Genomic DNA, 22441 nt, shown 5'->3' with positions numbered 1-22441 from the left:
AGACTTTCTATGAGAAGAGGTAGCTACAGTAAAAATGTTTCTTCAGTGTTTTGTGTTCAGGAGGAGAGAGGTAGAGGATGTCAGACAGCCGAGTGACGATGGAGCTCGGGCTGAATGGAGCCTCGAAACACCAGGTACCTTCTTCTTCTTCTTCTTCTTCTTCTGTTGCACGACCACCGTTTCTCTCTATTCTCTTAACAACTTCAGCGTATGAAAATCCCTTTTCTGCTCTGATCTTGTTCACTCTCACTTCCTTAAGCTCCTAAGTACCTTCCCTTTCTCCTTCCTCTTTTGATGCTAACACTACACATTTGGGAAATATGTGGTTGTGGGGTGAATTAACTGTTTTTCAGTCTGCAGGTTCGGGCCAACAGCGGCGTGGCGCCACCGTCAGCTTTCACAACATCCACTACCAGGTGACACAGGGAGGAAGCTGCCTGCGTCGGAAGAAGGGTACGACCAAAGACATCCTCATCGACCTCAAGTGAGTACACTGAAGGTTCTCAAACTACGACCCGGTGGTCTGATAGCCGTCACCAAACAGTTTAATAAGTCTTACCTGAACTCACCTGAACAAGCCCGAGGAAAATACAAAGACACCAATCTGGTCTTTTGGGTCCAGAATCAGATTTGCGGGGCTACTTTCTGCTGTAACCAGATCTATAGCAAGCTCGTTAGCTTGGTCGCTAACGGTTCACACAGTTAATTAAAAAGACATATTTGTACCATTCACTCTTGTCTCATAACTGTGTGTGAACGGTTCCTCTCCTGTGGAGCAGTTAATACTCTACGGAGCAGGTGGAATAAAACTGGTTGTGAAGGCATCATTTTAAAGCCTGGTGTGAAGTTAGACGTCCCTGAACACAAAGACACTGAAGCATGTTTCAGCCCTCAGGGGCTTTAAATGAAATGTGCTATATAAATAAAGCTTGACTCCTCGGTAAACTGAGGCTCCACAATCTCCATGTGCAGTGATTGTGTGTTTGTTTGTCTACGTGTCGACAGCAGCCCACCTGGGAGGCAAACGTGACGCGATCAAGGCTCGCTTCGATCAAATACACACATACACACACATGTTAGGAGGTAAAGGAAGGAAGTTTGCTTTGTCAAGAAACTCAGGTTCCCACTTTCCCTCTGTGACAAACACACACACACACACACACACACATTCAGGAGCTCGTAAGAAAACAATGACTCTCAGCTTAAACCAACAAACAGACTCAGAGGCAGGATGCTGAACTGCCTCCATACCTTTGAAACTTGACTGAGTGAGAAAGTTCAGGGTGTTAAATTCACAGAAACATGTCGGCCTGAAGAAATCCGGTCAGACTTTGGAGGTTTGCCTCTACAGTATAGTGGAAGATGTCTCTTAGCCATGTTAGCGGCGTGGCTCTAGAGATGGCAGTCTGTCAGTCGGTCGGTCAGTTGGTCAGTCGGTCGGTTGGTCCACCACTTTGGTCCGGACTGAAATATCTTAACAACTGTCAAATGGATTGTTATGAAATTTTGTACATTCATGGTCATCAGAGGATGAATCCTACTGTGACGATCCTCTGACTTTTCATCTGTGGCTGAAACACCTGACTACAAACCTTCAAAGTCTTTGATTATGTATGTATGTTATGAAAAATGCCATCGGTCAAAGTGCAGCGTGTGTGTGTGTGTGGTTTATGGAGGGTGGTATCTCTGGTGTTTTATGGTTCAGTGTGAGTAATCATTGACCAGTCTGACTCAAAGTTGAAGGTTGGTTCAGTTTTATAGAAACTTTGCTGCCTCACTTAATCTGCTCACGTGAGAACGGAGCTCGTTTTTCAACCCAGAGTTCATTAAAAACTGACTTTACCATCATTTATGATTTTAGTTTCTTTATTAGAGGATGGTAATGACTGCAATCGTATATTTTCTACAAAAATAAATCCTTGAGCCTCAGTGAGTGTCTCATACCTGCCAGCAGTTTGACAGGAGCACTTGTTTATCTGTTATCACAAGGAGGCAGGAAATCAAACATTTAAACAGTTAAACATGGCGAGGAGGGGGAACACCGCTTTCTCTTCTCTTTTCTCATATTGAGCTGGAGGGAAGATTTGGAATAAGCCCCTTTCCCCTGAAACTTTCCCTGTTGGTTGTTATAAGATTCAGTTTGGATCTTTGTGTTATATACTGAACTGATTATTAACTCGTCTGTGAACCTTAAACCTCCAAATAACATTTCTAAGCCTCGTTTTCAGTTATTTAAAAATGACCCAGATTTTTTAGGTGAGCAGGTTGTTCCTGCCGTCAGGGTTGAACAGAGCGAAGAGCGCAGCGTCCGATCAAAAGAGGAAAATGGAGATTGACAAAAGTTGAAATATCAACAAAATGTGCTTAAAATTAAAAATGAAGGAAGGATGGAAAGGCATGGAAGGTAAGCAAGACGTCAGATTAAAAAAGCAAAATGTTCCAAAACAAAACTGCAGCATCATGGTTTCAGTGGTGAAATGAAAACCTCAGTGTTATGTTTGATGAGATTTGCTGACTAATGCTGGGGAAGTCCTGCACATGGGTTTGTCAGAGTCAGCCAAAGGAAACAGTTTCATCATCTACTCAGTTCCTCAGAAAGGGCTTAAAATATATATGAAGAGAAGAAAAATGAGAAAAGGAGGAAGGACGAGAGTCAGAAGCATCATGTAGGAGGCCAAACGAAAGTGCAGTGTCATGGTTACAGAAATCTGCTGATTAAATGACCTGATAGACTTCAGAGAGGAGGAAACTGCTAGCTTAGCGCAAAGTCTAAAGGTAAAAAAAAAAAAAAAATCCCTCTGAAACACATATCTTTTCATTTTTACATTTTTTGTGCAAATTAACAAATTGTGATTTTATGTTTTTGTTTTCTTCGGTTTTATGCTAAGCTAAGCTAAGCTAGACTACTGGCTGTGGCTTTATATTTACCATACACACATGAGAGTGGCATCAATCCTCCCAGAAAACTCTCAGCAAGAAAGCAAACATTATATATTTCCTAAAATGTCAAACTGTTCATTTTAAAATAGAGGACTGAACAAACAAGAAGACGTTTACGTGAAGTAAATCACACGTTTCTCTACAGGATGAAGAGCTGTTGGTTGTGTATCTACAGGAATAATTAGAGTTGTAATGTTCACTTCAACAAAGGTCAGTCATGAGTTACATCTTTAGTCGCACAGTAAAGAACTCGTCTTCTTCTTCTAGCTTTTAAGATTCAAAATATTCAATATTCAAGAAGTGGAAAGTGAGTCCCATTGTCCTTTATGTCGTACATACTTTGATGATATTAGAGTGTGTATTTTCTTTGAAATGAAGGTATAAAAATCTGATTGTGAAAACTATTTAAATAGATTTTTCAATATTTGGAGTTTTTGTTTGAACATGTTCACGTTCTGGATCTGGTTTATACGGATCTGTGGTGTCCTGTAAGCCCATGTGGTCTGGCCATAATATAAACTTAATTCATATATGAAGACTGTTAATATTCCCTTTCCGTCTCTCAGTGGCATCATGAAGCCGGGTCTGAACGCAATCATGGGAGCGACAGGAAGCGGCAAGTCATCGTGAGTGTTTTCATAAAGACCGACATGTTCAAACTTTGCTGCTTTGACAAATAGGATTGTTCCTGGACAACACTGTGACATAGAGTTGATCTATTAGGTATTATGATCATGAAGGGTGTCTCACCCTCTGAAGGTTTTCAGAGTGGGAGCTTCTTTATGAATGAGACAACCTGGTGTGTAAATAAAAGCTGTTGATTGGAGCCGTTTGTCGTTCAGGTTTCTGGATGTTTTGGCGGCCAGGAAGGACCCTGCAGGCCTGTCAGGAGAAGTTCTGATCGACGGAGCTCATCAGCCTCCAAACTTCAAGTGTCTGTCTGGATACGTGGTGCAGGTAGGCCGACAGGAAGACAGACGGGAAGTCTGATCTGACAGGAGCCAATAGGGCGGCTTTGGTTCGGGAGAGTTTCCTGGTTGAGGCAGGAAGGGATCGCAGGCAACAATAAGAGCTTCTTAGGCCGAGTCTGTCTCATTTAACAGTTACATTATTTTAGAAATACTGAGGTCACCAAAACTAAAATCTAACATGAAAAGAATATTAAGTCTTAGTTGTTGACGATGGTTTCTTGTCTCCAGGACGACGTGGTGATGGGAACCCTGACGGTCAGAGAGAACTTCACCTTCTCCGCGGCGCTGCGTCTCCCGGCAACCGTCTCTCAGGAGGAGAAGGAGCAAAAAGTCAACAAACTGATCCAGGAGCTGGGACTGAGCCGAGTGGCCGACTCCAGGGTGAGGAAAGAAAGAAAAGAGATGAGTAAGGAGGAAAGGAACCAAGACCTTAAGAGAGAAGGGAAGAAATGAAGGATCAAAGGAAGGAAAGACGAGTAGTAATCATGGTCCTCACAAGTACAGAAGTGCAAACCTGTGTGTGTGTGTGTGTGTGTGTGTGTGTGTGTGTTCAGGTGGGCACCCAGCTGATTCGTGGGATCTCCGGCGGTGAGAGGAAGAGGACGAACATCGGCATGGAGCTCATCATCGACCCGCCCGTCCTCTTCCTGGACGAACCCACCACGGGCCTCGACGCCAGCACCGCCAACTCAGTGCTGCTGCTGCTCAAGAGGTCGCACACACACACACACACACACACACACACACACTTACACACACTCAGCGAGGACCCTTTAACGTGTTTGTCTTCCCGTTTCTTCAGGATGGCAAACAGCGGTCGCACCATCATCCTGTCCATCCACCAGCCTCGATACTCCATCTACCGCCTGTTCGACAGCCTCACCCTGCTGGTCAACGGCAAGCAGGTCGCTCGCAGCCTTTACTCTCTTATATAATGCTCTTTCATTTTGACATGTCGAGGTAAACACCGGTGTAATTGCTCTCACATTAACTCGTTTTCACTATAATTAACACGATCAGGTTTACCATGGCCCGGCACCGAGCGCCCTGGAGTATTTCTCAGACATTGGTAGGAGCGTGAAATTACCTTTAATCCAATATAACACAACCTGATGCGAAGGCGATGTATTATAATTCGGTTTGGGACTTCATTTCCCAGGATACACCTGTGAGCCCCACAACAACCCTGCCGACTTCTTCCTGGACATCATTAACGGAGACTCAACCGCCGTCGCCCTCAGCAGCATGGACAAAGAAGGTGTTGATGTGTGGGTGGGATTTTAACGGGGACCATATAAAGACAGTATTTTTGTATATTCTGAATGCCTCTTTCTTCCCTCCAGATCCAGGTCCAGGTCCAGATTCAGATATGGTGTCGACGTCCAGACGAGGGATCGAGGACAAACTCGTAGAGGAATACAGAAACTGCGACTACTTCAAACAGACCAAAGCAGATCTGGGTGGGTACATTCATGACATCAACAGTGGAAAGTTTTACATTTGAGACCTAAAACAAAATAAGGATTTTTGACCTCAACCTCCCAAAATCTCCCTCGGTGACAGGATGACAACAAGTGAAACAACTAAAACATAACTTCTAGTGTTTGCTTCATGGAGTTAAAATGAATTTTAGTTACAGCCATTGTCACCTGCTGTCTTTCTCAGAAAGGATCATTCAGGGTAAGCAGACCACCACCACCACCACCGCTCCCTCCAGAACCATCACCTACAACACCAGCTTCCTGACCCAGTTCAGATGGGTTCTCAAGAGAACGTTCCGCAACCTCATGCTCAACCCTCAGACCTCCATTGCTCAGGTAGGAACGTCGAGTAGGCTTCCAGCTTCCATCCGACTAAAGTGTGACTGTACGGGAATCAAACTTACATTTCAGGGATTTTAAGTATTATGGAAGAAATAGTTCATCACAGACTGGAGTTTGGTTTTCTGCTCACCACCAGCATCTTTATCCGTTAATGAATGTTCTGATATTGAGACACCAACATCAAAATCGACTTTTCAAGAAGAAGTTTGGGGCTTACTCTGTCACTTTTCTACATTTGGAATTTAGTTGGAGCAGCATCTAGTGGCTATTAGAGGAACTGCAGCTTCAAATACTTAAAGCTAAAGTTTGACAATTTTGGGAAATACGCTTTCTGGAAGTTAGATGAGAAAATCAACACAACACTTATGTCCATCTATTAAATATGAGGTTACAGTCAGTAACTGGTTAGCTTAGCTTAGCATAAAGACTGGAAATAGGGGGAAACAGCTAGCCTGTCTGGAGGTAACAAAATCTGTTATATCTCATTTGTTTAGCGTACTGAAACTGAAGTGTAAAAACAATAACTTTATATTATAATCATATGTCTATATGTCATATGACTATTTCTTAGATTTGAGCAGTTGCCAGGCAACCAGCGAGACTCCAGGAAGTTACTGGCTGCTGGCCTTTATATTTAACAGACACATACGAGAGTGGTGTTGATGCTCTCGTCTAACTCTTCGCCAGAAAGCGAAATGTCAAACGTTCCTTTAAGATCTTGCTTCAACATTCAGCTGTTGTTGTTGCTGCGTACATTCATCACATTCAGCAGCTTGTATTTCATTTCTACCTGTACTGTGTTTTTATTCTGTTTAGGTGGCGGTGACCTTGTTCCTCGCTCTGGTCGTAGGAGCCATCTTCTTTGGCGTCAAGGAGGATCAAAGTGGAATTCAGAACAGGTATTTTATTCTACTCTATTGTTGTCTGATTCATTATTTAATGTATTATTAAGTATTTGGTGCAGCTTTTCATCAACAAGAGTTTAGTATCTTAGTTTTTAGTTTTTTTTCAAAGTTGACAGCAGCTGTTGTAGTAGTTGTATCATTAGTGGAAACAGTAGTGGTGGTATCAGTCAACTTGTAGATGCAGTAAAACTACTATTAGCAGAAGCAGTACTAGCTGTAGTAGTAGTAAATCTATACTATGAGCAGTATCATATCAAAATGACTGTATTACAGTAATCTTATTGTATGAACTGTGTATCTATCCGTTGTGTTTTCAGGTTTGGCGCTCTCTTCTTCATCGTTGTGAATCAGTGTTTCAGCTCTCTGTCATCTGCTGAACTCTTCATCTCAGAGAGAAAACTCTTCATGTGGGTTTGACACACTAACATACACATATCATATTGTATTGTTAATACAGTCACATTGTGGGGACTCTCTTCCCATCTGGGGACAAAAGTCAGGTCCCCACAAGGATAACATTTTATTTTTGGGTAAAAAGAATGATTCATGTTTGGAAATATCATCTTAACTTTCTGTCTGAAAGTAAGATGAGAAGATCGACATAAGTCTTTGTGCTGGAGTCAGAATGTAGGTTGGCTTAGCGTCGCTAGCTTGGCTCTGTCCATAGTCCTAAACCGAAAGGTAAAAAGACAATCTATGGTTATCTTGATGCTACGCTAAGCTAACCATGTCCTGACTCTGGCTCCGTATGTAACACACAGACATGAGACTGATATTAATCATCTCATCTCACTCTCATGAAAGGTTAATAACCTTGTGGGGACCTAAGTTTTGTCCGCGGATGGGAAGTGAGTCCCCACAATGTGATCAAGTACACACACATACATATTTGTATATCTAACAACATTCCCATGATGGTTTATTAATAAAACCTTTTGGTGTATTTTCTCTCTCATCAGTCATGAGTATATCAGCGGTTACTACAGGCTGTCTGTGTACTTCCTGTGTAAGATCCTGTCTGACATCATCACGCTGAGGACGATCCCCGCCATCGTCTTCACCTGCGTGGCGTACTTCATGATAGGTGGGTGGGACCATTTTTGTTTTGTTTTTTTGCTGTTTGGACAAATTAAACTATTTGAGGACTTCACCTTCGGCTCTGGAAACTTTTAACGGACGTTTTTTCACTATTTTCTAAATTTTTTTAGATTAAACGATTAAAATAAAACCCTAAACAATAATTAATAGATTAAATGATAATGGAAATAATCATTAGTTGCAGCCCCAATTATATTTTCACATACTCATTTACTCCATTGAAGACCATGCTGTTTATATGGAGTTTACATTTCAATTTCAGTTTATTTTTTAGTTCATTTTCAATGTATTGTTTAAGTTTGGATTCATATTTTCTTTGATTGACAAGTCTTCACTCTTATCTTGTGACAGTTTTAGTTTTAGAATATTTACAAAATTCAGATTGTTTAGTGCTGCTTGGGCCTTTAAATAATAATCTTCTGCTGCACATTGAACTTCATCAAGGTCTCATGGTTTATTGACTCAGAATAAAAAATACTTTCATTAAAATGTGATCGAAAAGCAACTTTGTGTGTTTTCCTTTGTTTTTGTCAAGTAATATAACCATGGTCCTCTGGTGTGTGTGTGTGTGTGTGTGTGTGCAGGTCTGAAGCCAACAGCTGAAGCCTTCTTCCTCTTCATGTTCACCGTGACTCTGGTCGCCTACACGGCCACCTCCATGGCTCTGGCCATCTCGGCCGACCAGACGGTGGTTGCCATCGCCAACATCTTCATGACCATCGCCTGCGTCTTCATGATGGTGACGCAAGCACACACACACACACACACACACACACAGCAGCTCAAACACTCACATGTGCAGTTAATTGGTCGTTTGACACTCAGACTTCATCGTTGTTGTGTTGAAGAAAGAAATACCTTTTAAATTCTCTTTTTCTGCAGATCTTTGCAGGTTTGCTCGTGAATCTTCCCTCCATCGTCAGCTGGCTCGCTTGGTTAAAATATTTAAGTATACCACGATATGGCCTCGGTGTACGTATACACACACATTCACCTACACTACAAGCTTATGTTCCTGTTTCTCTTCTTCTGTGGAGAACACTTTAAACACTTGAAGAAGAAGCTGAATTTTAGCAATTTCATTTAGCTCAGCCCTCCAAACATCTGTCCCTGCTTACCCATAATCCTTTGCATTTAGGGGTCATTTATTCTAGTTGATTGAATTTATACTTATATACTTTTAGGTTTAAATAAAGAAATTGCTTAAATATCTTGTTTTTTTGTGGTTTTCTAAGCTGAGTCCTGAACAGTGAACACATTTTAATTTTCTCATACACTATATGGAACTCTGGATTTATATATATATACATACATATATATATATATATACATGTATATATATATGTATGTTTCAAGCATGATGATGGTGCTGATGAAGGTCTTTGTGTCTCTCCAGGCTCTGCAGATTAATGAGTTTAATGGTCTGGACTTCTGTCAGGGGTTAAACAGCAGCTTAATTCCACCTGGACTCGCGTAAGTTGAGATATTTATGTGATGTAACTGATTGAACAGCAACAGGTGCTTCAGTTTGTGGCGCAGTAACGGTGCCACCTGCTGGACATCACGACACATTACACCTCGACAGTCTGCCTTCTCTCTTCTTGTCAGTTTGGTTTAAAACAAATCAAATTATAAAAGGAATGAACAACTGTCAGTCAGAGAGTTGGTTAGTTAGTCAACCAGTTAAATTATGAGCTGCTTGGCTGTCAGTTTGCTAGTTTCATGGTTAGTTACTTAGGTTAAAGTTAGGTGTTTACTTGTTGTGAGCCTTACAGTCGAGAGTTGGTTTCTCACTTAGATGAAAGGTGATCATGTTGGTTAGTTAGTTAGTTAGTTAGTTAGTTGCTTAAAAAGTGAGTAAATGTCAGTTACTTGTTTACATGTGTACCTGTAAATGCATGTCAGTTAGTTCCCTAGTTATTTTATTGTTTTCTTATTTAAAAGGTAAGTCTGACGAATAAGTCAGTGATTTGGTTGAAGGTGAGCGTGTTAATAAGACGTGAGTCTGCCAGTTAGTTAATTGGTTACTTGCTTACTTGCTGAAAATGAACTGACTCTCAGTTCACGAGTTAAATGTTTTTTTACTTGCTTTAAGGCGGCCATGTTGGTAAATTACAGTAGTTAGTTATAAGCTTATTTAAGATGTGAGCCCGTCAGTTTTGTAGGTAGACGGTTAGTTACCTGCTTGTTACTAGCTAGTTAAAGAGTTAGTTTCTTACTAGTGTCGTTGAATTGTCAGTTAGTCAGCTAGTGAAGCTGCTGGTTAGTTAGTTGGATTGCTAGTTAAAATGCCAGTTAGTCTTTGCGTGTCGGTGGATTAAAGGCGGATCGTCGGGTCAGTTGTTTGCTGACTGAGGAACCTTTGTGTCGTGTTTCCAGATGTACAGGGGAGGAGTTTCTGGAGGAGCAGGGCGTAGATTACTCCACCTGGGGCCTCTGGCAGAACCACCTGGCCCTAAGCATCATGATCGTCTGCTTCCTCACCATCGCTTATCTTAAACTGCGCTTCATCAGGAAGTTCACGTAGACCTTCATCATCATCACTGGAAACTGCAGTTGAAGTCTTTGTGCTCAGGACTGTTTGTGTTTGTACATCTTTCTATTATTATTTTTGTTTTTTTGCAGAAATGATTTCTAACTTTTTAAGTTAATTTGGATTTTTTTTCATTTACAGTTGATTCATGTGATAAAATATGAAACAGTAATCCTGGTAAAATAAAATATTTGTTGTTTATGGAGAAATCTTAATTATTTATTCACTCCTTACTAACACCAAAGCACTTAAGTCTATTAATTAATAATGAACTGTATTGTGATTTTTGCACTTTAAAGTTGAGAGCCAAAGAAGTAATTTTGTTTTTCACACAAATACTTTCTGAATCTGTTCTTTTCATTCATACATTTCAGCCAGTTTTATAAATATTATTTCTCCTGCTCACATCTGAGTCATAAAAATCTCACGTTATTATTTTATCATTATTTTAATGGAAATGAGTGTAAACGACTGACGAGCCGCGTTGGACAAAACAGGTTAATGCAGCTTTAAACACATCAGGTCATATTTTTTAAGCCTGAAGGTGTTAATTCTTGACCCTGGAAATAGTAAATACATAAACTCAAGGTCAACAAACTAATAAGTTAATAAGCTAATAAGTGAACCTTGAGTCAATATTTTGTCCAACATTTTTGTGGCTGCACTGTTTCATTTCACCAAAATCTAGCCTGACATATTTTGTATTTTTGCAAACTTTGGACTTTTAACTTGAATTCAAAACAGAATAAAACTTCAGTTTGAGTAGAAAAGGTTAAGAACATAAAGTCTCCAGCCATGCTAGCAGCTGTGCTTTGAGCTAAATGCTAACATGCTGATGTTTAGCAGGTATAATGTTCACTATGTTCACTATCTTAGTTCAGCATGTCAGCTGAGGCTGATTGGTTTATCATTAGTTTTACAGGTTTTTGGTCTTGAAGCAAAGTGTCGGACATGTTAAATATTGACCTGGTGATGGCGCTAGATGAAAGGTTAAAGGATAATCAAACTTAATATTTATTCTGAGGAGGATGTGGATGTCTGGACCAAAGTGATGGTCTGATTTCCATCCAGAGAGCAGCGCTGCTAGCAGGCTAAAAAAAAGCAAAGCATCCTTTGTTTCCATATGACGAGATAATGGGAGAGGATCATGAACACCAACACGCACAAGATTACAGCTCTACGGTCGACTCCGCAGTAGGTGTGTGTTTGTAAGCAGACGCTCGCTTCCATAGCAACCGTGGCTATAAAAAGTCCCAGCATGTGTGTGTGTGTGTGTGTGTGTTAGGAAATGTCTAGTTCCAGTTGAGTAACGTCAGTAATGGTTGAAAGGATACAGGTAGAGTCACACACACCTGGTGTTGAGGTGTGAGTTTCTATAAACTGTAAACAACTTGGACAAAAGAGAAAAGCAAGTGAATCTCCCCAAATTAAACCCAACGACGGGGGCTTTCTCACGCAAATCTAATACTGACAGTGGCCCCCAAAAGCCAGAGAGAATAAATACGAAGAAAAGAGTAAAAAGAAAAGGGGGAAAAGTCTTCGTACGTTGACTTTCTTGTATTTGTTGCTTTTCATCAACTGGGCTGGAGTTAAAAATGTCACTTATATCATAAAATATCACCATGTTTGCAGGCAGACAACCAAAGTCCAGACTGCATTCTAGACAAACTGAACCACAACATTATGATGATGATTCACTTCACTAATCTCAGCTGGAATAAAATTACACAAGCTGTTACGAGGTTTCGTAAGACCTGGCAGGGAAACTCTCTTTAACATAACAACTGATGTCAAGGTGAGAAAAGATCGACGACTTCCATTTAACTCCAGTCTGAGGAGTGCATCATTAACTAACCACATGTTAGTGTGGGGTTACAGGTAACGTTAAAAAAGCCCAGTCCACAACCAGCAACTTTTAGGCTAACGTACTGGATGCTATATGCTATCAGAGTTTAGACTAACTTTTAGGCTAACGTACTGGATGCTAAATGCTATCAGAGTTTAGACTAACTTCTAGGCTAACGTACTGGATGCTATATGCTATCAGAGTTTAGACTAACTTTTAGGCTAACGTACTGGATGCTAAATGCTATCAGAGTTTAGACTAACTTCTAGGCTAACGTACTGGATGCTAAATGCTATCAGAGTTTAGACTAACTTTTAGGCTAACGTACTGGATGCTATATGCTATCAGAGTTTAGACTAACTTTTAGGCTAACGTACTGGATGCTAAATGCTATCAGAGTTTAGACTAACTTTTAGGCTAACGTACTGGATGCTATATGCTATCAGAGTTTAGACTAACTTTTAGGCTAACATACTGGATGCTATATGCTATCAGAGTTTAGACTAACTTTTAGGCTAACGTACTGGATGCTATATGCTATCAGAGTTTAGATTAACTTTTAGGCTAACGTACTAGATGCTATATGCTATTAGAGTTCTTTGGAAGTTTACGCTCTAGTGACTTTATCAACATTACCAGAGAAAGCGTTTTACAAAGTCATCAATTTGTAACTTACAACTTAAATACAGACAGACAGTAGCTAAGGAGCTAAACGGCGTCATGTTGGAACGAAATAAGTCTGAGCTCACATTTTTCCATTCATTCATACGAACTAGTTCTACATTGCAACACAAGAACGATAATGTTTCTTTACCCTTTACTCGGATCATCAGCTAGTGTGGATGCTAACTTTGTGCCTGGGACATTTAACGTTAGCTTTAGCCTCAGTCTGTTAGCACGATATCATACGTGGCCTTTTAACAAGAGTCTCGTCTTTAAAACATTAAAGAGACAGTTGAATTAGCTGGCTAGCTACTCGACAGTCTACCTCTGTCTGAAATCGACTATTGTTTCAGAAATGACTAAGAATTGTTTTGGTAAATCTTGTGTAAGAAAGGAACACCTGATGGTTTCGAGGAAGCTGGAAAGTCATCTGCAGTGATGTAAAACAGTGAACACAGTATAAAACCTCTGTGTTACTGTGAAGCAGGGCGTTGCTGTTGATGTTGCTGCGTAAACCTTCCCTGAATGAATAAAGTTTTATAAAGCAGAGGATTAACTGTGTCGCAACTCAGAACCACAAACCCTGTCAGATCTGCTCAGACAAAACTTTACAGTCTAGACATTATCCATCTTTTCCCTTCACTTCTCCTCCCTTTTCACTCCTTCCCTCCCTTTTTTTTAATCCATCACCTTCCTCATCTCATGTCCTCTTCAGTCAGTCTGCAGTCTGTCCTCCTTCAACACTCATTTTTCTTATTATTCCATCTTTCTTTCTTTGCCTTGATTTGTTGTCTGTCATCATGTCCTGCAGGCTGACAGCTCTGTCTGTCTTTTTCCTCCTCTTCCTCCTCAGAGTTCAGAGCATCGACTTGACTCGCGGTGAGTACAAATATACTCATATTAATCTGGAGAATATTTACCAAATCACAACCCATTTTTAATTTGTGGTGCAAGATTAAAAAATAAATAAGAGTATAGTTTCCTTACTTGGACCTTTGTGATTATGTCTTCGCACGTTGTCTTCACGGCGGCTTTGCTGCAAACAAAAGACAAAGACACAAGATAAACGCACCTTAGACCTGTAATCATGAAAAATGCAACACAGACCGACAGATCAGATAGCAGCTCAGACACCTTGATGTACACAGACAGCACCTGTTGACCTCAGCACAGGTGAGTTAAAGGCTCTCTGTTGAGTGTAAACAGCTCAAAGACGAGGAGGCCACTTAATCAGGGATACGAAGGTTTTTAAAAAGAAACTGTTTTAACAAATATATGAATCATTCGTCTGATTCATTTCTTGTTTAGTCTAGAAAATGTCACAAATTACCTGGAAACAATTCCTCACACTTGAGGAGCTGCTGGTATTTTTACATAATGATTTGTTATTATCAGAAAGGTTTTGGATCATTTTCTTTAATTGGTTAGTTGTTTTAGGACAACAACATCCCATCATGCTCAGGGTGCGGCGTCCATCCGAGAGAGGACCAACACACCTGGACTGGGCTCCATCAGCTCTTTGTAAATCCATTAGATTGTGTGTGAAATCCTTCTTAAATTAAACAAAAAATACAACTACTCAAACTAGTGATTCACTAAATCAGGTTGCACCATTATAACTTAAGGAATGTCTTAGCTAGTAATGTAAAATAAAGGGAACATCTGTAAAATGAATGAACATACCTCTAACGTCCCTCCATCAGCTGGGGCTCTCTCCTCTCTGCCGGGGTTCGATCTTCCAGAGGTTGATGGTTCTGCTGTGGACACCTGCAGGATTTTCCCTGTCCTCATACCCGACACCACCACCACCACCACCACCACAACTACAACCACCACCACACCCGTCACCAGGAAGGTAATTCCACCATGAAGGGTTAGCTGTAGCGTCACTATGTCCCAGAAACATTTCGGTTGTATTAGAACATGTAGTTTTACATTGAAATATAGACATTTGTTTGTGTTAAATAATATCTACTCTTTTCAGTTTTTAGTGAAAACCTATAAAAGTCCTCCAAAGTCACCAACACTCAAAGCTTCTCAAGGCTAACAAGCTAATAGTGTAAGACTTTTTTATGCACTTGGCCTAAATGCTAACACCAGCATGCTAACATGCTCACGATGACAATGCTAGCATGTTGATGTTTAGCAGGTATGATGTTTACCATGTTCACAGTGTTTAGTCTATTAGCATGCTAACATTTACTAATTAGCACTTAACAGCAAATACAGCTGAGGCTGATGGGAATGTTATTCTCTCTGCTGCACTTTTATTTATTTTATTAAATTAGGGACAACATATTATTTTGCTGTAGCGCCTTATTTAATCTCTCTGTATATAATTTTCCAGCAGGTGGTGGCCAAAAAGCCAGCCGTCCAATCACCACCAAGGAAACCAGAAACCAAAAGCACTAGAACACCAATCAGGCCACAGCCAGCTCCGGCAGGACCAATCACTGACAGCCTCCTCTACTACCTCCTGGCCAATAGCAGACGACACGCGGCCGGTTCTCTCCCAGGGTTTAACGGTTTCATCTCTCAGCCAATAGGAGGAGGGCTGCCTCACAGAGGTTACAGCACATCAGATAGTGACGAGTCAGCGCCGCTGAAAAGAGCGGGACGGACGTACGCAAGACGGAAAATAGGTTCGTTTTCTTCAGAGGACTCGAGTGACGAGTCTTAAAATGATACTGTGACATTTTAAAATCTTAAACAAAGATAAGAGACAGAATATTACAGTTTTGTGGACTGTTTCTTGACAGATTAGCACGTCTGTTGCTTTGCTAATGCGTAAATGATGCTGCCTGAATCACTGTTGTAATATCAGTAAATATTTTGTATACTGTTGCTATTAAATATTGTGTACTAAAATATTATAAAGATTTCAAGGGAAATTCAGATGTATGTACTGTTAGCTTAGCTGCAGCCATAAACCATAACAATCTTCATTTTTAAATACTTCTTTATTCATATAATAAAACGACTTCAGTAATGTGCTGTTTGTTTCACAGTTATTCAAAAAGGATTCACATGAACGACGTTGTTTGTTGCTAACTTAACTCCTGATTAACTGTCATTGATAAAATGTTAATACATACTTTTTTGACTTAAAGATGCTCAAATGTTATCAGATTGTTCTCGTTATTGTTTGGTTTAACATTTGACAAATAACTACGTGTAAATGCATTTACATTAGCAAGATGCTGACGCTACGTTCCTGCTGACACGTTTCATTCAACGTTGTTTATGTTGAGAAAACATTAAGAAATGTGAATTTAGAAAGTCAGCAGAGGAAGAAATAGGTGTTAAGACGTGTGTTTTTAGCCCTTTTCAGACATGAAATACGAAACATTGCTGGCTTCATCGATTCACTAATCCTTTCATCTTATAACACAACATAATATTTATATAATAATATAATATTTCATATATATATATATATAAACTATTCATATGTTTTTTTGTACAAAAATCTTAACTTGTAAAGCAACTAAAGCTGTCAGATAAATGTAGGAAAATAAAAAGTACAATATTTCCCTTTGAGATGAAGTGGAAAAGACTAAAGTACTAGTATCTCAAATTTGTACAATAGACGAATAAAGACATAAGCACAGTACTTATGGTATATAGAATATATATAGTAAATATAGTCAGTGTACTTACAGTCCACCACTGCTGATGGATCTTGAAACTTATTTTGCTGTTGAAGCTTTAATCGCTTCTAAAAGTCAAACTGCTGATAAGTTTTCGTATCAGTTTCATCATCTAATGTCATTAGAAGGTGGAAGACATTAAATGTCTCTCTCTGGATGTTTAACACTGTGCTGCTGCAGCCTTTACGTTGATCTGACGGCATTCAATTCACACTGATGTGGAGTTGAAAGTGAAATGTAAAAGTGAGCAGGGTGCTGGTTCCGACCTGAGCCCGACATGTTGAGTCACACATTAGTAAGTGAAGGTTACGGTGTTTGTGTGTCGGGACTGTTGTGTCCATGCTGCCGTGGCTCTGACGGAGGACCTGGTTGTTTGTCTTTCCTCTGGTCCTTCGAAGTGCCTTTGTTGTGTTTGCCTGAGAAAACATCCCTTTATTTAGCATTTCAACAGTCAGATTGTTTGGTATAAGTATAATTTTTCTCATGTTGCAGCTAATAGCAGTTAGCGTGCACTTGCTAAGAATCATTGGACAAAATGACCCTCTTTCACACATATTATAGATTGAGGGAAAGGTTACTTTGATGTACAGATGGTGAGAGAAAGTAAGGACCATATATATCAAATCTTAAAGAAACCTGGACTACGAAGCATTTAAACAGTTGAACAGAGCCGGCAACATTAATGCTAAGTATGATACCTTCTCTTCCTCTGAGCTCTGGCAGCACCGAGCCTCTTAGATCTGGGAAATGGACGTCTGACTTCTTTTTGGCCACTGCAATGACACCGCTGTTACCATGGTTACAGCGGTCGGACAGGAAGGGGCGCTCGCAGATCAGACTCTTCTCCGACGCCTGAAAGGAGAGAGTGGTAACTTCGGAGGAGCACATTCACATTCATTGTGACTCTGTTGTAAACAAGTGACGCACGCTGTGTTACCTGTGCAGTCGGTGGTCCTGTAATGTGGCAGGACACCTGTCGACTGTAAAGGCCACCATGATGCCTTGGCTTGTCTACACACCTGTGAAACACCAAATTATACGACATTAACAGTGAAGAGTTGTAGTTAAAGGTCTAAAACTTGTCTGGAACCCTCGGCAACCTTGTACAATGACAGTTTAAAAACTATAACGGCTAGCTTTAGCTCGTTCTGGCTGTGTGTTAGATGGTTAATGATGGAAAATATAAACAGTCAAATGTGTACAGGAGAACTTTTAACAGTGGCTAATTTGTCAACTTCTGGAGTTTCTGTTCTTTGAGAATGTATTGCCTGGTCCCAGACCTGACCTCATCTCAGTTTTATTGAGAACATAAGTACCTAAGACTGTGAGTCCCAGGATTGAAACCCGCCCCCGGGTTCAGGTGATCGCTGGCGGCTGGGCTGTTGGTACTGATGACAGAGAAGGAGGGGAGAAGGGGAGTGGAGGATGGAGGGGGAGGAGGAGGAGGTGGAGAGGAACGGGGAACACTGAAATCAAACTCATGAACGTCTGAGGTGTCCATGTTGTGAAAGACAGAGCTTCTTGTCGTAGCTCTTTGGTCCAGAGTCGCTGTAGCGGTGACTGAAGTTGAATCTGCGACGGTGGATATGTTTGTTGTGTCGTTCCTTTCTGGGTTGTCTCTTTTCTTCCTTGCTTCTGTAGAAAATGTAGTTTTCTGAGTCTTCAGGGTCATTGTTGCAGTGGACTTGCTAAAAGACCCGAGCTTTGTTTTAGGTTCTGCAATCAAAGGTTTGGAGTGAGGGGGTTTCAGTGATTTCAGGTTCAGTTCAGCTTCCCTGCTGTTCTTTTGCTCAATATTTGAGTTTCTAGAAACCTTTGAGATTTGAGTTACTGAAGACTTGGTTGTTGCACTGATGGACACAGAAAGCACCAAATCCTCTCTGTTCTCTTTACCTGAGACCTTCAGTGTTTTTGGAATAGTGGTCCCAACTGAAATGATGGTTTTAGGGATTTCAGAAGATTCAGGATTCTCCTTGTAATCGCCACCTGAAGCATCAGATATCTCAATGTGGTTTATGGTCGTTTTGGTTGCTGGGCTCATTTTGAAGCATCCATGATCCTCACTGATGTCCTTGTCTGAAGTATTACTACTAACCTGCTGATTTTTGGTTGCGATTGATACTTCAGTAAGTTCCCTGTCTGTGAAAAGGCCCCTCAAAGGTTTGTTGGGTACACATGCGTTGTCATTTGTGGGTTTAGTATCTAAAGATGCTTTGGACAACTTTGAATTTGAGGTTCCTTTAGGTAGTGCTGTAGTGCTGTCAGCAGGACTAGCCTCTATGAAAACTGTGGAGGACTGCGTTGAAAGATCTGAGGTCTTTGGAGGGCTGGTGGACAAAGATGTGTTGTTGATGGTCATTTTTGTCTCTACTTGGTCACCATTTGATATTTCAGAAGTTACGGCTGTTGAAGCACCTTCAAGGTATTCTGTAGTGGAAATTTTACCAATTGTCAGTGTTAAGTGGGTGTCTGTACGACCAGTGGTTGATTTCAAAGAAGCTTTCGGAGACGAATTTGAATGGTCAGCAGTTGAGCTTTTAGACAATTTGGGCACTTTTGTGTTTGAGTTATTCCAGCTCTTGTCAAGGTCTTGACTTTGCTCCGATGCAGGAGATCTCCTGATCCCCATCACACTTTTCTCTGTCACACTTGACTCAATGCTGTCTGAGCAACTAGAATGGAAACCGGCAGGATCTCCATCTTTTGTATCCGTATCTTTCAAATGGTCCTCCTTCGGCGCTGGAGAAGCAGCTTTCCCGTGTTTAGGTTTAGCTAGCACTGTGTAATTGTCCCTCAGATCTGCTGCAGTCTTGGAGGCCTCCAATGAATCAGAAGTGAGGGTTTTAGTTGATTTAGGAATCTCAGGTTCCTTTCTCAGCTCTGCACCAGTGGCTTTTCCCAGTTTACTTTTCATGGCTACAGTCGTCTTTGCTGCATTATCGATAATCTTGGCGCCTAATGCTTTGGATTGTTTGGTGGACGTCAAAGCTTCTGAGGTATTTCGAATGGTTTTAGACGGCTTTGAAGGTTGCTTTCCTTTAGTCTTCTCCGTCTTCTCTTCTCCCTTCTTCGCCTTTTCTTTGTTGGCTTTCTCATCCACCTCTTCAGCTTGTTTCTTGTCTTTGCTTCTCCGGTTCTTCTCATCCCCTTCATCCTTTTCTCGTCTTGGGGTTTTGGCTATTTTGGGAAGGGTAGAGTTTTCTCTGTGGTCTTTTTGGATCTTAGCATTCAGTTCGTCCAAAAGCCTGTATAGATACATAGATGATCAATTAAGCATATCAGTAACTTGATGTTGGAGGCTACTCAATAGTCAAGAGGCTGATGGTTCAATTCCTGGAATCACTACTTTGGCTAACGTATATTTCAAAGTGCACCAGCCTACTCCAAGGACAGAAGAGGGAGACTAAGTAACATCGTGGTTTAACAGTTTCTCAATTATGTGTAGTGTTATTTTTACGAACACACAGAGATACCTGATGTGGAAAGAGTCTTGTGTGAACAGAGGATGCTCTAACAGTTCTGAACACTGAGCTCGTCTTTCTGGGTCCATCTGGAGACACCTCTGAAAGAGACAACACAAAGGTATTACTCAGGATCTGACAGCCACTGAAAAACACATTTAGATTTTCTGCCTCCGTCAACTAACAAGATGACAAACTTTAAAAACGTATTAGTGAAGTCACAGACTTTTAATTCAATTTGATCTAGCTCTTGTGACGATGGAGGTGAAGGCACTGAAGCCAAATGTACGTAATCTATGTTTTTATTTGATCATGTAATGTTATTTTAAATATTTGCATCTAAGTGAACATTGTACCTGTGCCAGGTCCAGGGCGGTGGGCGTGATTGCAGGGAAGCGTTGCTCCAGTCGGACTCTGCCAGAATATTCGGGCAGTCTGACTCCAGAAAAGACGGGATTCCTGTAGAACAACTCCTGGTGATGAGCTGTCAGGTTACCTATCACAGAAGAAAAAGGAGAAACCAAGAGAGTTCAACTGTGTAAAGAGATTTTGCACATTTTTACCTAACAAATGTTTTGGTGCGTGTGCTTACCGAAGCACCTGACAATGTGGTATATTTGGTCGAGGTCAGAGTCTCCGGGGAACAGAGGCTGACCTGTTAACATCTCTATTAACAGACAACCAACAGCCCACACATCTACAGGCCTACACAGACACACACACACACACACACACGTTAACATTTTTATCAACAGACAACATAGAGCTAACATTCCCAGGTGTACACACCAACACCTACTTGCTGTACTTGGTGTCTCCCACCAGCAGCTCAGGGGCCCTGTACCAGCGAGTGGCCACATAGTCAGTATAGACACCCCCCTCAGCGGGCGATGCCATGATCCGGGCAAAGCCAAAGTCGCACAGTTTAACCACGCCCCTCTGAGAGATGAGTATGTTCTCTGGTTTGATGTCACGGTGGATGATCTAAGAAAGAAAGAGGCGATGAAACTACAGCCTTCCTCTGGCAGAAAACAAGGTTCACTTCTTTCTGTGTTTGGATCATTTTCAGCTTGTTGGCTAGCTAACCATAGCTAATAGCTAATGTAGCTTGTAGAAACTAGTCCTAGCGTAGCACGGCAAGAAGGTCAACTTTTTAGCCTACAGGCGGAATTGGACCTTTGACAAAGTACTTGGTGTGAATTTACTTGTTTTAAATATAATGCGACATCCATTTTGGCGTGTTGCAAGTAGATGTGCAAGATACACAAGTGGAAGTGGAAAGAAGGGGAAGAGGTTAGCAAACATGTAGCATTAGCCTAGTGAGACCTAAAAGTCCAAGAACCAGTCAGGACTTCAGGTGTTTTTCCACACAAACACACAGACAGGTGTCCTCACATTCTGCTGGTGGCAGAAGGCTGCAGCCCTCAGGATCTGGTACAGGTGCTGCCTGCTGGTGTTCAGGTCCAGTCCGCTCGGGTTTTGCTCCAAATCATTCAGAAGCGTTCGTTCCACAAACTCGAACACCAGATACCAGCGGCGGCGACGCTTCCACACTTCTAGAAGGTTCACCAGGTTGTCGTGACGCAGTTGCTTGACGGTTAGAAAGATGAGAGCGGAGAAATGAGTGTTTGTGAATTCGAAGCTGGACGTGGCCGCTGGAAGAAAACAGGAAGAACATGTGTAACACTTTAACGTAGTGCTAATTGACCTTTGGGGCTTTCTCTCTCTACCCAGCGATGTCCAAGAAGTCTGTGTTTCGTTGTGCTGCATTAAATGTCCTTTTATTACATTATTAGTTGGTATCAGGTGGAAATGTTCTAATACTGATGGTTGTGTTGTCTATTATTCTCCTGTTTTTAACCCACTAGTGTGCCGATCACGTCGCTGCTAAACTTTAAACCTGTCAAACTGAACGAAGCTCTTTCTGAAGCACCTGCGACGGTTGAGCTTCTCTCAGCTGCTCGTTTCTCCTCTTGTCAAGTTTTATGACTCTGAATTGTTTTGGGTTTGTTTGTCTGGTGATTGACAGGCTGCCTTTGTGTTTGGCTTCACTCGGGTTTCAGCCTCGGCGCTCAGTGACTCATTGATTGATTGGCTGATGGATTGATTGACAGGTACCCTCAGCAGCTTGATCTCCCTCAGGGCGATCTTCTTCACCGTCTTGTCATCGTCTGAGTCCACGAACTTCTTGATGGCAACGAGGCGACCGGAGTCTCTGTGGCGACACTTCAGCACGGTGCCATAACTGCCCTCCCCGACCAGACCCAGAGACTCGTACCGCTCCATGAGACTCTGGAGGGAGACATTCAGAACAACACAGCACTAATATCACTCAGAAATACGTCTCACAACATTAACATGTTAGTTTCTACTGTTAATCAGTTTAGAAATATTAACACTATAAAGGACAATAAGGAGGAAGACAAGAATGACTTCTATTAAATTAAATCATGTAAGAAAGAAACAGAAACACACAATTACACAAAGTAATAAGAACAATGAAAAGACAATGAGATCTATCTATAATATATTCTACAATAATAATAATTTA

At 41.2% G+C, this 22441-nt stretch overlaps 3 protein-coding genes across 3 annotated transcripts in view; 1 reads left to right on the top strand and 2 right to left on the bottom strand.

Moving 5' to 3' along the window:
- LOC139305975 (butyrophilin-like protein 2) overlaps positions 1-22441 on the bottom strand; it is a 281201-nt gene that overhangs the window by 127021 nt on the left and 131739 nt on the right. The gene's annotated exons all lie outside the window — the stretch shown is intronic.
- abcg2a (ATP-binding cassette, sub-family G (WHITE), member 2a) lies at positions 78-10271 on the top strand. Its single transcript, XM_070929623.1, has 18 exons — positions 78-134; positions 354-484; positions 3507-3566; positions 3783-3897; positions 4140-4292; positions 4466-4623; positions 4714-4816; positions 4932-4980; positions 5071-5169; positions 5261-5371; positions 5577-5728; positions 6551-6633; positions 6957-7046; positions 7599-7723; positions 8322-8476; positions 8620-8709; positions 9134-9210; positions 10117-10271. Exons 1-18 carry the CDS (start codon positions 78-80, stop codon positions 10262-10264), a joined length of 1956 nt encoding a protein of 651 aa, XP_070785724.1. The 3' UTR covers positions 10265-10271.
- LOC139306198 (cyclin-dependent kinase-like 5) lies at positions 16736-22176 on the bottom strand. The gene is made up of 10 exons (XM_070930155.1): positions 22009-22176; positions 21286-21480; positions 20690-20874; positions 20483-20595; positions 20247-20386; positions 19903-19991; positions 17746-19674; positions 17367-17448; positions 17128-17281; positions 16736-16845 (listed from the first exon to the last, which is right to left on the bottom strand). The coding sequence occupies exons 1-10, from the start codon at positions 22174-22176 to the stop codon at positions 16736-16738; spliced, it is 3165 nt and encodes a 1054-aa protein (XP_070786256.1).

The sequence above is a fragment of the Enoplosus armatus genome, chromosome 23 (assembly GCF_043641665.1).
Source record: "Enoplosus armatus isolate fEnoArm2 chromosome 23, fEnoArm2.hap1, whole genome shotgun sequence".
NCBI classification, from domain to species: Eukaryota; Metazoa; Chordata; class Actinopteri; order Centrarchiformes; family Enoplosidae; genus Enoplosus; species Enoplosus armatus.
This window is presented reverse-complemented; position numbering and strand designations above follow the sequence as displayed.